This window comes from Ictidomys tridecemlineatus, chromosome 2 (assembly GCF_052094955.1).
Source record: "Ictidomys tridecemlineatus isolate mIctTri1 chromosome 2, mIctTri1.hap1, whole genome shotgun sequence".
In the NCBI taxonomy this organism is placed as follows: Eukaryota; Metazoa; Chordata; class Mammalia; order Rodentia; family Sciuridae; genus Ictidomys; species Ictidomys tridecemlineatus.
The window spans coordinates 161,328,447-161,344,546 of record NC_135478.1 but is presented as its reverse complement, the minus strand read 5'-3'; the positions used below and the strand labels follow the sequence as shown (position 1 = coordinate 161,344,546).

The 16,100-nt window shown below is 38.6% G+C and overlaps 1 protein-coding gene across 4 annotated transcripts in view; it reads right to left on the bottom strand.

Annotated features, from left to right (window-relative positions):
* Dock4 (dedicator of cytokinesis 4) overlaps positions 1-16,100 on the bottom strand; it is a 437,803-nt gene that overhangs the window by 141,121 nt on the left and 280,582 nt on the right. For all 4 annotated transcript variants that reach the window (XM_078040061.1, XM_078040058.1, XM_078040060.1 and 1 more), the window contains exon 16: positions 11,253-11,359. In XM_078040061.1, coding sequence (XP_077896187.1) covers positions 11,253-11,359 — 107 coding nt within the window. The remainder of the gene's footprint in view (positions 1-11,252; positions 11,360-16,100) is intronic.

The window sequence follows — 16,100 nt, the reverse complement described above, 5'->3', positions numbered from 1 at the left end:
ATAATCTTAATAATGAGAGTATGGTGTTTTTATCTAATTTTGGTTTATTTGTATGCTGCTTTTTTAATGACAAATTAAAATTTTGAGAAAAAAAAATGCTGTAGCTGGGTACTGTGGTGCACGCCTGTAATACCAGTGGCTGGGGAGGCTGAGATAGGCTGAGATAGTGCAAGTTTAAAGCCAGCCTCAGCAATAGCAAGGTGCTAAGTAACTCAGTGGGACCCTGTCTCTAATAAAAATACAAAATTTGGCTAGGGATATGGCTCAGGGGTTGAGTGCCCCTGAGTTCAATCCCTGGTACCCATCAAAAAAAAAAAAAAAAGTTTTAACAGACATATACCTGTTTGAGCTTAGTCTCTTTGGGGCATAAATTAATTTCTTCCTTCCTTCCTTCCTTCCTTCCTTCCTTCCTTCCTTCCTTCCTTCCTTCCTTCCTTTTTCCCCCTTCCTTTCCCTTCCCTTCCTTTTTTTTTAAAAAATATCTATTTTCCAGTTGTAGTTGGACATAATGTCTTTATTTTATTTATTTATTTTTATGTGATGCTGAGGATCAAACTCAGGGCCTTGCATGTGTGGGGTATAAATTTCAAAACTCATGTGAACCCTATTTATTTAAATTGCTTCAAGTATTTTCCTGGTAACAGGCAGGAGTTTAATCACAGAAACCCTTGTGCTTGAGACTTTTGTATGATTCACAAAGTGTATTTTTTAAAAAATTCTTATTTTCAATAAGTCTTTAGGAAGAATTTACAGAAACAAAATTAGAATATTATGAGATATTCTTACTAGCAGATCTGCCTCATAACAGGAGTATCAATACAAACATAATAAACAACATTCGTAATTCTCTTCTAATGTTACAACTCCAAATACTTCCTTTTATTACTGTGGGTTACTTAGCATAGACAGACAACTGCATAAAATGCACACATATATTTTAAAGGATAATTAGAAGGTGAACACTTCAAATGCTTTCTTCAGAAAAAGTGCTTGGGGCAAAGCAAAGTTCTGGAACCCTATATCACTGCCCCCCACCACCTACTCTTGTTCCTGGTGTCAGGGCCATCATAGCAAGTCATAGCACCCTAAATTTACTCTATTCCCCAACTGGATCTGGTCTATAGAGTTAGAAGCATGCTCTTGTTTCCCATCCTCAGCCTGATTTGTCTTCCATAGATCTAACCACCACTTCTTATGGTGACTAAAGTCTAATGACAAACTGAACTCAGATAGGCTACCCAGCAATTTCCAGGCTACCACCCTAGGAACTGCAGCCTGCCCTAGTCTGATATGCTCCATCTGTCCACAGAAATTCTGACCCTACACGTATTTCTTATTCTCCCCACTCCCTCATCTAATCTTTTTACTTCCCTCCTCCTTCTTCCTGGGGAGCTAAGCATCTGAGCCTAGGACATGACACCTTGACAGCTTCTTGCAGCTAAACTCTAACATCCTCACTCAAGTACAAAACACAATAATAAGTATGGTCAACACAAAAGAAATTTTAAGATCTTCCACCAAACCACTGGGGTGTGTGTGTATGTGTGTGTGTATGTGTGTGTATTTGTGTGTGTGTATGTGTGTGTATTTGTGTGTGTGTGTGTGTGTGTGTGTATGACCATGCAGAGAGATGGGGGAGGGTAAATAGAGAATTTTATCTATCAACTCAATAAAGAAAAACATATAGCCACTCTTTGGACAGGTTTTAATCAATTTCTGAAATGTTTAAGAAATTTCTTTTTTTTAAAAGAGAGAGAGAGAGAGAGAGAGAGAGAGAGAGAGAGAGAGAATTTTTTTTAATATTTATTTTTTAGTTATCGGCGGACACAACATCTTTTGTTTTGTATGTGGTGCTGAGAATCGAACCCGGGCCACACACATGCCAGGCAAGCGCGCTACCACTTGAGCCATATCCCCAGCCCCCAGAAATTTCTATAGCATATCTTATTTTTCTTTGAGGTTTTCAGCATCCATGCTTAACATATAATACAAGCACTAGACTTAACAACTCAGAGAGCTACAGTTTATGAGAACACATTGTATGTCAGGCACTGCTAAGCACTTGTGTCTCTTTTCTTCTCATAACAACCTTATGAAACAGGATATTACAAACCTGAGGAGCTTATGTGTTTTACCTAATGTCACAAGAGTAGTCCTTGTCAGATTCAGGTTTTGTATTCACAACTACTATAAAATATTGCCTCTTTCTAAGGTTGTTTTAAATGCATTTTGAATTCAAATATAATGCATTTAAAATTTATTGTTTTGTAAATAAAATATGAAACATTTTGTATGTTTTTAAACTTTTTTAAAGAAAGTTTAAAACACGTTCACTTACCAAAAAAAGGAATATATGTGAGAGACACCTGGGAAAGAGCTCTGAGTTGTAATGTAGAAGTGAAATGATTTCAAAAGAGAAAAGGCCATGAGTCTTTCGGGGAAATGGCTGGTCTACATGCTGAAACCACTCAGAGAAAAAAAAAGGAATCATGTGACTTGGATGGAATGGATAAGAGGGGCAGATAGGAGATGAGACATGACACTGGAGCATGAGATTTCTAAGAATGAGCAAGAGGTCAGTCCTTTGAGGGCCAGGACTCTAGAAAGGAAATAGGGTTCGAGAACAGTAAAGAATAGAAACAGGGTTCCACAAGGTAGGCCTATAGGGCAGGGGCAGGTGATAGCAAGGGTTTCAGCCAAAAAGGTTACCTAGACTCCTAACAGGAAGTGCACAGTTTACTAGCAGAAGCCAGCGAATGAAAATAGTCAGTGGTGAATGCCCCAGACATGGTTCATCTAGGTGGGAGAAGGAGGAAACAAATGGGAATGAATAATCTCCCAGTTAGGTGAAAGACTGAGTCAATAAAGCCACAGAAATGACTCTGAAAGTGTGGTTAGCACTGCTGGTTCTTTATTTGGAAATATTCAACCCTGAAAATAGGATCAGTACTGGGGAGGCTGCACCAAACTGTAGCTCTGAGATTGTTCTACGTCATGCAAGTGAGAGATGATTTTGTCATCATGGTGAAATCCAGTTATACTCCCAAACTGGATGAGTGGTAAAATACGGATCATCTGTATTCTGGGGAACACCTGTATATGGACTGTTTTGGCTTTGGCAAAGGGATTTTTTTTCCCATCAAACCCAGGGTTCTCTTACAGGAGAAAAAACACAGCTAAAGCGTTGCTAGGTTGTGGTAGCTGTGTGATGGTAGTTGGTTGAGGGAAGAATGAATCAAGCAGTTCTTTTCAGGCAAAACAAGGCCTTCTGAGGTTGCTATCGGATTGGGTGAACAAAACTATGTCACTGTCAGAGTACTAGATAGTTCTCTGTGTTTGCTTTGATAATCTGGAATCTGTGCAGTCATCTTAAAATGGCTAGGAGTTGATTTATTACAAAGAAGAGGAAGGAGATGAGAACCAGCTATTCTACCATACATGGTTCTGAAATCAGATCTGACCAGAATCTTACAGATCTGATCAGAATCTTATAGAAGTATCAAAATGCAGGCTCTGTAGTAGCAGAGGTAGCTTCAACCAAGGGATTACATATCTTGTTCACAGATACTTTTTTTATTTTTCATAATAGAAATCAGTACAAATAGCAGTGAATGGTACATCATATGCTAGGCTACTTGGGACTCCTGTCTTAGGCACATGAAAGACACCATGGTGGTCAGTCATGAATAGTGTTCGGGAACACGATATGTGCCATTTTGTAAGATATGTGATTTAATGAATTCCTACTATTAGCCAGTCCTTCAATTCAGCATTACTAATGTAACAAGGAAATGGACACGGCCCCTGTCCTTGAGGGCATTATTACCTATCTAACCTTGGTGCTTGTTTGTTAGAACTGATTTCAGAGCGCTGAAGACCACTGGAAGGGAAAGAAGGGAAGGGAAAGAAGTATTTCTAGGAAGGACTACCTGACTTCAGTCCTAGAGAATAAGAGGGTCACCCCACAGTCAAGGGAGAAAAGACAAGGGAGGAAAGAAGCAATACAAGGAAAGGCTCTGGGGAATAAAGTACATGTACGAGGTCATGGGTACATGACAGTTAAATGGAATGTGAGATCCTGGGACACAAAAATGACATTAGTGACTGGTACAATGGCATACGCCTATAATCCCAGCAGCTTGGGAGGCTGAGGCAGGAGAATCGTGAGTTCCAAGCCAACCTCAGCAAAAGCAAGGTGCTAAGCAACTCAGTGAGACCCTGTCTCTAAATAAGAAAATACAAAATAGAGCTGGGATGTGGCTCAGTGGTTGAGTGCCTCTGAGTTCAATCCCTGATACCCACCCCCAAAATAAATTACATTAGTGGAAAAATTGTGAAATCCAAGTAAATCTTGTGTTAATAGTGTCTTAGCAAGATTAGTTTTTTTTAAAGAGAGAGATAATTTTTTAATATTTATTTTTTAGTTTTTGGTGGACACAACATCTTTATTTTACTTTTATGTGGTGCTGAGGATCGAACCCAGCGCCCCGTGCAATGCCAGGAGAACATGCTACTGCTTGAGCCACATCCCCAGCCCCAAGATTAATTTAGTTTTGATTGATATGTTACAGTTTATATAGGAGGTCAACATAAGGATACTTGGGTGACAGCTACATGGGAATATTTGCAACTCCTCTGTAAGCCTAAATGAATCTTAAAAATAACTTTTAAAAATGTACAGGCATAGCTGGACAAATTTATGCAGTATAGTATGGCTAGAACATAAAATTGTTCAAACATAGAAAAGCCTTGGGACTATCAAGACCTCTTAAATAAGAAAACCCCAAGATAATTCTGATAGTCACCTCTGGTTAAAATTCCCTGAATTGAAGCAATACCATGCAACTGGCTGTTTAGTTATGGAGGATGAGCGTGACAAGACAAGGAAATTTTGCAGGTTTCTATTCATGGCAGGAGTGGATGGAGGTGAGATTAAAAGCTCAATTTTGGACATGCTGAATTTGAGGTATCTTTGGAAAAAAACAACTAAAGATGTTCAGTAGGCTGATAAAAGTTGTGGACCAGAAAATCAGATTTGGCTGTCATCAGCATAGAAATGTAGTAAGTTAATCCATGGAAGTGGATGAGGAGATCCAAGACAGAAGGCAGTGGAAGGTTAATCCATGACAACAACATTTTAGGTGTAAAGAGAGAAATCCCCAAAGAGGAAGAAGGATGGAACTCAGAAAAGCAATGCCAGACAGATGACAGAATGTGGGATTTTCAAGAAGTATAATCAACATTGTCACATGCTACTACAGGGAAGTCAAGTAAAGGAAAAAAAAAACACTTTTAATTCTTTTGGTATAGTGACTTTAGCTCCTGGGTGGACATTCATGACCTGGAGGTGAAAAACTTTACTTGAATGGTGGAAACACTGAATGTGATTAACTGGGACAAAGGAAGTAGAGAACGGGAGAGAAGACTGGTTTCTAATGTAGGCTGGATGTCATGATGGAAAGGGAAGAAGGAGTGTGGTAGCTATTTTTTTAAATGTTTTTTAAAGAAAAATGCTGAAGCATGTTTCTGCTCTGAGTGAAGAGTGCCAAATAGAAGAAATAGTTATGGATGCAGGAGGAAGAGGGAGGCCATTGGGAGGGTCAGCATCCTAGAAAACATAGGAGGGAGGAAAATCCTGAGGGCAGAAAGTAGAAGAATTGGCCTTGGAGAGAAGTAGCCTTGCCTCATCCCTTGAGACAGGAAGCAGGAAGAAAAGGAAGGATGCAGATAAGTTTGCAGGTGGCAGAGGGGAGAGCACAGGAAGTTAAGGAAGTTCCTGTCTGGTGGCTTCTGTTTTCTCTATTAAGTAGACAGGAAGTAGTAGGGTAGGGAAATTGTAAAATCTTGCCAGTAGTTCTGCGGGGATTGAGAGGGAGGTAATTAGTCTGCCTGAATGTTGGTGGTCCTGATCTACACTGGTCAGGCTGATGCTAACCTATAACCACGATAATTTCCTCTAATAATACCCAACTTTGCCTGGAGCAGGGTAAAGGAGGGGGCAAGGAGAAGGCAAAGTTGACAGACTGACCCAGGACTGGTCTTTATTTCCCATGTGGGCACAGCAGAACTAAGGAAGAAGAAATACCCCAAATAAGAAAAGAAAGTAAGTAAAGGCAGGAGCGATCTGTTGGAGGAGACTAAGACTGGAAAATAGATAGAAGTAGAAAAGGGGGAGTTTGAAAGGTTATGGTTAGGATATTGTGAGTTTAGAAGGTTTGATATGGGATGATTCTGGATCATTTATTTTATCCATCCCCCATCCTCCCACCTACCTACCCACATATTTATCTATCTGTCCTATCAATTACCAAGTATTTATTTAGCACTCATGTGGCATATCCTGCTGGGTGGGAATGAAGGGACCAAAGAATAACCACACTGAAGTTAAATGCAAATGAAGGTCCAGCAGGATAGGTAGAAAGTCACAGTGCAATATGGAAGGAGCCTTATAGAGGGTAGGCAAGTTCTTCATAAGAGGTGGAAAGCCAGTCAGTATTTCTGAAAGGGGTGAGGAGACAGCTGACCTCCAGGCACTGGACACAAGGCTTCAGAGACGAGCTTTTCACCCCAACAGGTACCTGGGAAGCCCTCTCAGCAGACATGAGCCAGGTTACACTACAGGGAGATCATTTTTGGAAGACAGAAGTAGTAGTGGTTAGCATGAAAGGAGTTTTCAGGATGGGTTTCATATAATTACAGCCCTAAGTGCTAGGACCTATTAAGGTATCTTGGCCTTTTAAATTTTTTCCCCTTAGCTTCTGTGTTCAGTTAGATACACTTTTATAATAAACTTACTTTAAAAAATTTGCAGGTGTTTTAAAATTTATCTCACTGTGTATAGAGAAACAAGAGTTCAGTGATCAATTCTACCCTCAAGCTTAGGGTGAATACATAGCTTTCTGGCTGATCTAAGATTGACTGATCATTGTTCCAAGACAATCTCTCGGAATTGTTTGAGCAGCATGTGGAATAAGTGAGGTAACAAATCCTTCAGTCTACCTAAAATTCCAGACTCCCTTCATCTTCTAATTTTATTTATGAATGCAAATACACTGGTGTTCAGGATAAATAAGGAGCACCAGTTTCCAAATGCATTAGAGAAGTTCATCTCAAAGATAATGACCAGTGGAAAGAGGTGGTGTTGGAATACCTGGACCAGCTGGGAAATACAATATGGCATAAGAAACTAAAAATGTGTAGGAACAAATATATGGACTTAAGGATTTATGGACACATTTTAGGTAGCAAGGGTGAAATAAATTAACCTGCAAAGGACTTTTATAATCTATATCATCACATTAAACTAATCCTCTCCCCACAGGAAATAGTATTATCCCCTATTTGGGACTTCTCACCTGACCCTTTTCCTATTCAGATGTCTTGGATTAGAAAGCCACAATAAATCCTGCTAGAGGAATCAGATTCTCTACTAAGCAAAACCCTAGCTTTGTTGAGTTGGGCCATGTTAACCAAGATGATGTCAGATAATCAGCAATATGAATTTATTAAACCCCAATTTCTTAAAGGCAGGTAGTGTAATTAATTTTAATTATTTAGTTTTAATAGTCTTGAGGGTGTTTTAGAATTTACTTTAGTTACTAAGAACCCTCCAACAGAATCAGGCAGAATGAGGACTCCAGTGTGCAGCTTCTGTCTTCCTGTCGTCCTCCTAGATCCTCACATCATTATCCTTAAGAGACATAAGTTTTGGAAAATACAATTTCCCATCTTCATTACTTTGGTCTCTTTCTTATTTTCCAGCAGTAGCTGGACAGAGGAAGCCAAAAATATCCCCATAAACTTGAGGGAGACAACAATCCTGACAAAATGCAGTGAGATGAAAAAACTTAGGAAGATTAAATGCTATAATTAGCAAATTTAGTAACTCCAGAGGGGAGTTTTGGACCTACCCATCAACCACTGGGAATATTGCTGATGTTCTGAGGGCTGCAAAGAGAACTCTGGAAGGACTAAATCTCTCATGATGACTGATAAGAGTTATTTCCCTGATTCTTCTGGAGCTACACCATTTAAATGTTTATAGATTTTACAGTTTATTTGCACTGAAAATCATTGCAAACATGTAATCATTTAGGTTAAGATGAAAGGGAGAAAGGTGTCCCTATCATAGTCATCTCAACATCACTTATTAAGTGAGTTACTTTTCCAGCCGTTGATTTGAAATCCACTCCCCCCATCCCCTACTCCATGTCACTTTCTTTTTAAGTAATACATTTAAGGTTGCAATTATCAGCAGACTGGGAGCCTTCCTGCCATGGCAGGATAAGAATTATGCTTCTAATATGGTTTTATAATCACAAACTACAAATGGCCTTAAGCTGAAACTGAACTTGTTGGCTCAGTTTTATGAGAAAGAAAACCACAGCATCAACCTGGCTGGAAACAAAAGTTGTTATACTTGGCAAGAATTTCACAAATCTTTGAATAAGCAATACTAAATAACCCTGTTCATAAGCAAACTCTGAAACTTGGGGGTTTGATTGTAAAGCTAATGCTTTGGGATGGGTCTATACAATGAAGGTCTGCCCCAAAATGACACATCATCATCCTGAGCTTACCCTCTAGTTGAGGATAATCACTGGGAATACCTGCACTGTAAATTGTTCAAACTCAAATAAAATCGCCTCTATGGATCAGAATTCTGAGTACTTAGTCAAAATTTATGCAAGGGCCTGAGCTCATTCAAAGCTATTTAGAGGAAAGTTTTGGCCCCATGGAAAAGACACCAGAGAGGCCTCTGATAAAGGAGTCGACTGGGCCTGTGGGAGTCAACGTCAGTTGGATTCATAACTGCTCACATGGAGAAGTGAGCTCTGCTACCTGTCCTCTGGCATCTGACGCACTGGGTCTCTCTAGGCAGTAACTGAGAGTCTGGGTATTATTCACTCATTTACAGAAATCAATTAGGACTCGACTGCAAAACTAGCATGTATCAAAGAAGCATGCTCCAACCCACAGGTGACTGTCCATACATGATATATGATACAAAAGCGATTCACTCTTCTATTACCCCAGTTTTAATTATCTCAGTCCTGACTATTCTGAGTCAAGACTTAAGGTTAAGATAGCTATGATATTTACATCTTTCAGAAAAGAGTTGATGAATACTCTGCCTGTCATACTACTATCTCTTATAAGGGAGCTTCTGGCCTACAGGTGAGAAAAATAGATCGTTCCAGGTGTCTAGTACATTCTTCTGTTTGCCTTACTGGTTACTCTACAATATGTTTTATTTATATTTAAACATTGTTAGCTCCTTTTCTATTTATTTATTTGTTTATTTATTGGTTCTTTTTATATATGACAGTAGAATACATTTTGATATAATGATACAAACATGGATTATATCTTATTCTAGTTAGGACCCCATTCTTGTGCATATACATGAATGGATTCACTGTGATGTTTTCATATATGTGCATAGGAAAATTATGTCTGATTCATTCTACTGTTTTTCCTTTTCCTATCTCCCTCCCTTCACTCCATTTCCCACTGTCTACTGAACTTCTATTCTTCCCCTCTTTTGTGCTTTAGCTTGCACATATTAGAGGAAACATTTGACTTTTGGGATTGGCTTATTTCACTTAGCATAATAGGTTTCCATTTACTGGCAAATGTCATAAAGTCATTCTTGTTCATGTGCTAATTTCTTTAGATAACTTTATTAAATAAAGAGAATGTAAGCACCAGAAATGGAGGGATTTGACTGTCTTGGTTATATTCTCTGTACCTGTCTTGATTATATTCTGGCTGGAATTTTTCCTCAATGAACATGTTGAACAAATAGCAAAGAAGTGAATTATTAAAGAAACAGACACACACATATACATGCACATAACAATAGGAATGACCAGATGTGCTGTTCATCACTACTTATTTTATCAGCAGTTATCTAAAGGTAAGGAAAATTTTTGTTTGTGATCATATTATTCATTCAACAAATCTTCACTGCACATCTGCTGCATGGCAGAATCCTCTGGCATAGCTGCTGCTTTAGAGAGGCTCAAAAACTTACTGGGATAAGATAGGGGATCATCAGATAAATGTGGGGCAGTGTGCTGAGTAAAATGGTAAGAGATGCATGCAGAAACTTAGGGAGGTCAGGGGAGGGTGCTTGATCAGCCGGAAACATGGGGAGTACAGCCAGGAAGCTGGTAACAGTTCCTGAAGAAGGGTGTGGGTAAGGTGAGCACCTGAGGATGCACAAGAGAAAATCAGGGAGAGAGGCATGACTCCAGGAGTCCTTAAAGGAAGAGCAGACAGAACTGGCAGGGAGGGTATGAGGATATAAGGAACTAGAAAGGGCTGGATGTAGCTGCAGCATGAAGGGACAAGAAGTAGTGAGGGGTGAAGCAGTGGAGGTAGAGGCCTGGCACACCCTGAGAAGCCCAGGATTTATTCTTGTAGCAATGAGATTTTGCATGACTCCTAGATTAAGAGGCATGACTTTGTTGGATCTGTATTTTAGATAGGTCACCTTTAATATCCGGATAGAACCTGGAGTAGGGGGAGATAAAACCCAGATCAGCAGGACCAGACAGCACAGGTGAGAACTGATGAGAGCCTAGACTATCACAGGGTTATAAAAATGGAGGGATGTGAATGAGAAAATTTCCTGTATATTTTAAAAATACATTTTTATTTTATATTTCCTTGTTGCAAGTATTCTTATCATTTCTTTGGGTTCCTCATTTTCTGTATTTTCTTTTGGAGGCCTACAATAAATAGCACACTTTGTTTGAAACATTTTTACAGTAATTCTGGATTTAAGATAAAAAGTGCAACAGCTGTGATAGCAAAGTGCAGACAAAAAGAAAAGAAAAAAATGTAATTCTGACTATGCTAAGTTCACCGCTGGCAACATACAGATACATAAAAAATGTATTTAAAATTTTAAAAAAGTATTTAAAATTTTATTTGTGAGGTTTATTTAATCTTATCAAAGCAATGAAAAGACGTTAAGATCAGCATTTACTCAAATCAGATTTACTCAAATACTTATCTCTAAATTAAGATGAAAAATAAATGATCTTTAAACTATGTTTTAGAATATGACATAGTATATAGAAAAATACCTTCAAATAATACTTTCAAAGGCATTCTCCCTGCCAGCAATCTTACACAATAACATTCTTTTCAGTGAATTTTTTTCTCTTTTTCAAACTGGCAAGAGAGTGAGTTAGTAAATGCTCCATTTTCCACAGCCATGACCAATAAGTGATGAACGGTACCTTGTGCACAATGAGCTCATGGGTGCCATCTGGAAGGGTCCTGCCATCTTCCTGCATCAGGGGCACAAAGGAGAAACCAAACAACTTCTTCTCTCCTTTCTCCTTTGCTAGAAAGAAAAAAGAAAGAATCACTTGCTTATTCAAGTGCATGTTTACACATGTGTGTTTAAGAAGTAAGAACATTAAGAGATGTAACTGTCCCCACTCTTACCCCTCAACACACAGAGAACTGCATTTATGGTAGGAAATATACCTAAAGTATCCATCCTCTAACCCCATATTCCTGTTCCCAAATATCCAAAGTTTCATTCCTTGTCTAAATTTCTTCATAGGACTCACTATCTGAAATCATGCTTTAAATTCTGTGGATTGCTTGTTTCTTCTCACATCACCCCTAAGCACCACCAAAGGCAGGTGTTATGGTTTAGATGTGGTGTCCCCCAAAAGCTATGTGTAAGACAATGCAAGGTTTGGAGGAGAAATGATTGAGTTATAGCTTTAACCTAATCGGTGGATTAATCCCTGATGGATTAATTGAGTGGTAACTAGAGACAGGTTGGGTGTGGCTGGAGGAAGTGATTCATTGGGGGTGTGGCTGTGGGGTATATATTTGTATCTGGAGAGTGGAGTCTCTCTTGGCTTTATGATCATGATATGAGCTGCTTCCCTCTGCTACATTCTTCCACCATGATGTTCTGCCTCACCTCAAGCCCCAAGGAATGGAGCCAGCCTTCTATGGACTAAGACCTCTGAAACTGTGAGCCCCCCAATAAACCTTTTCTCCTCTACAATTGTGCTGGTGGGGTCCTTTATTCACAGCAGTAAAAATGCCAACTAAAACAGGAGAATTCTTATCTGTTTTATTTTATATTCTCAGAGTGCCAAGAACATAGTAGGCTCTCAATAAATAAATGTTTAATTAAAAAAATGAATGAATATGGAATTAAAGATTTTGCTTACTACCCATGGAAAGGAAACTTTCCATCTCTGCCTTGCTCCATGATAGACCTTTCTTCCCTGTATCCATACATGTGAGGATGGTGTGATGCAGGTGAAAACTACTTCCTTGGAATAGGGATGATCCACTGAAAGGCAATATGAATTGCAAACTATAATTTAATACGGGCTTATTGTAGTATTATTCAGAAAGTTGGAAATGAGGCAATGAGATTTTCTGATACCTAATTAAGAAGTACAATGGCTAGAAATTCTGAGGCTCCTTAGCTACTATTTATAGATAAGGAAATTGAGATCCCAGATGTTAGGTAACTTGCTCTAGATCTTTTAAAAGTACCATTCCAGTTCTTCCATCATGCTTTTTTCTCCAAAAAGGGAGAAACTGTTAACAGAACCTTGCTTGTTTAACTTGACTCTCCTTGTACTTAGCCAGTGCAGGGAAGAGCTCTCCAGGGCTTGTGACCTGTTTGGGGCTGGATGGTTATTGTTTCCCATACAAGTGTAGCAGCAGAGTGTTACATTTTAATAGGAAAGTTCTGCCCTGAAAGATCATAAGATCTGGACTAGAAGAGTTAGATACGGTGATCCTGAAGATTACACAAGAGGGTTAGCAACAGCTTCCCTTTCAACTGCTTCTGGCATTCAACCTCAGGGAGTGGACCTCATGCAGAGAACAGTAGTTTAAGTTGCCTGGCATTGGCCCTGAACATGAAGACATTCCTGAAAGTGTGGTTTCTTTTAGGTGGGTCCTTTTGAAAAAAAAAAAAAAAGGCGGGGGGGAAGGTTCTTAAATCCTTAAAATTATTAATTTCAACTCTAGAGAGAAACTGGGAAAACAAAGTTAAATAAAATTTGAGCAAAGACCTTTGGGATTCAGAGGAGAAGACCTTTATGATTCAGAGGAGAAGACTTATTTAGAAAAATTTCCTAATTTATTTTTTGGTATGGTTTGTGTTAGTTAGAAGCAATTTCCTAATTTTATTTTATTTTCTATAGTTTTGGTAAGGTTTATGGTATTCAACTCAGAAAAATAAAGTAACTAAAGATTCCATAATAAATAAAATTAGCAAAAATAAGAAGCAATACAATCGCTTTCCCAAATTTGCCCTCCATTATAAAATAAAATAGATATTAAACAAAGTTTAATGTACATGACAATTTTTCCTGAGCCATTAGATCAGGATTAATAACTTAATGGAATGCTACATACAGTCTGCATAGCATCACCCCCTTTTACTAATAAAATACACTAAATTTGTGCATTCTACCTCTAAACTTCCAATTTATTCTTTCTAGTACCATACTCCAATAGTTCTGCCTCCTGGAACCTTCAATTCACAAAGCTTGCCCTCGGTCCCCTCCTGTCTCAGTCTCCATTTTAATGGTCCACCATTCCAGTTACCTCCTTCCATATATCCTTGGCTTTCTTATTCCTCCACATTTCCATGGTAACACTCAAGCTGGTTAAATCCGACTTTGAGTTTCTTCTATGCCAAACTAACCTAATTTCACTTTAATGAATGCACACTAACCACAAAGGGGTCCTTAGCTGGGCAAGCCTCCACTCACCTAATCCACTTCCTAGACAACTGTCTTACCTGCTCTCCCTTCTCAAGCCTCCAACACCTTGGCTACCCTCCTCACTGTCACCTGATGTGGAGAGAGCTCCCACATACTACAGAACCTATTAACCCACTGCCTCTGTGCTCCCCTGTAATACTGTCGAGTATCCACACTCCTGCTCCTTGAACATGAACCCTACTCTCCTTATCCCAAGGGCACTGTTCCTATAGTTGTACCTTCTGTCTTCAGTATCACCTTTCTTCCTTTTGACTGAATTATTTACACCAAATAAACAGGCATTAAAAACTTCATCTTAAAAAATACCCTCATATGACCAACTATTTCATTATAGTTCCTAACCCATGTCTCTGATCTATTTTCTTTTCTCTTTCTCTTTCCTCTTCCCTTTTTTCCTTTAAAAAAAATTTTTTTAGTTGTAGATGAACACAATACCTTTATTTTATTTGTTTATGTTTATGTGGTGCCAGGATTGAACCCAGTGCCTCATGCATGCTAGGCAAGCCTCTACCACTGAGCTACAACCCCAAACCCCTCTTCTTTCTTTTCTCCATTTCCTTTCTTTCATAACCTTTATTTATTTTTAATTTTTTTTTGGGGGGGTACCAGGGTTTGAATGCAGGGGCACTTAACCACTGAGCAACATCCCAAACACTTTTTTGTATATATATATATATATATATATATATATTTTATTTTGAAACAGGGTATTGCTAAGTTGATTAGGAGCTCACTAAACTGTTGAGGCTGGCTTTGAACTTGGAAGCCTCCAGCCTCAGCCTCTGGAGCCACTGGGATTATAGCACGTGCTACTGTACCTGGCAGCCTTTGTTTTTTAAAAAGCAGTTTCGGGTTCACAGCAACACTGAGAGGAAAATATAAAGATGTCCCACGTACCTACCCTGCCCCAACTCCTGCATCGCCTTCAGTGGTACCAACATCCCCTGTCAGAGTGGTACAACTTCTTCAGCTGATGACTTGACATTGACACATCTCTATTACCCAAAGCCCAGTGTGCACATTAGGGTTCACTTGTGGTGTCATACAGTCTATGGGCTTGTACAAATGTACAACGACATGCATCTGTTGTTATAATTTCATCCAGAAATGTCACCACCCCCAAATGCCCTGTGTTCTGCTTACTCATCCCTCCCTCCCCTAGCCCTTGGCAACCACTGAGCTTTATACTCTCTCCATAGCTTTGCCTTTCCCAGACTGTCATGTGGTTGAAATTATACGGTATATAACCTTTTCAGATTGGTTTCTTTCACTTTGTAATAGGCATTTAAGTTTCCTCCATGTCTTTTCACGGCTTGATAATCTATTTCTTTCTAAGTGGACCTAGATTCCATTGTCTGTATGTACCACCGTTTATCCATTTACCTACTGAAGAACAGCTGGGCTCTTTCCAAGTTTGGGCAATTATGATAAAGCTGCTATAAATGTCTGTGCGGATTTTTGTGCAGGCATAAGTTTTCAGCTCCTTTAGGTAAATACCAAAGGAGCATGTGATTGTTGAATTTGTATGATATGAATATGTCTAATTTAGTAAGAAACTACCAAACTGTCTTTCAAAATGACTGGTATCATTTTGTATTCCCGCCACCAGTGAAAGAGAGTTTCTGTTGTTCCAGACACCTGCCAGCATTTGGTCTTGTCTGTGTTCTGGATTTTAGCTATTCTAAAGGGGTGTGATGCTATATAACTGTTGTTCAAATTTGTATTTTTCTGATATATGTATGATATGTGATGTGATGCATGCTTTCATTTGCTTATTTGTCATCTGTATACTTTCTCTGGTGGGGTGTTTGTTAATGTTTTTATGCCCAAATTTTAACTGGCTATATGTTTTCTTATTATTGGATTTTAGGAGTTCTTTGTATATTTTTAATGTAGTCCTTTATCAAATGTCTTTTGCAAAAATTGTCTACCAATATGTGCTTGTCTTTTATATCTATTCACAGTGTCTTTAATAGATCAGAAAAATTTTAATTTTAATGAAGTCCAGCTTATCAATTCTTTCTTTTATATATCATGACTTTGGTATTAAATGTAAAAAGTCATTGTCAAACCCAAGATCATCTAGATTTTCTGTTATCTGCCAGAAGTTCTATAGTTTTATGTTTTACATTTATATCTATGATCCATTTTGATTTAATTTTTGTAAAGGATGGAAGGTCTCTCTCTAGATTTCTTTCTTGAAATTGCCAAATATCCACTTATCCCAGAGCCATTTGTTGAAAAGACTATCTTCTTATTATATTACCTCTGATTCTTCATCAAAGATCAGTTAACTTATGTGAGATTAAT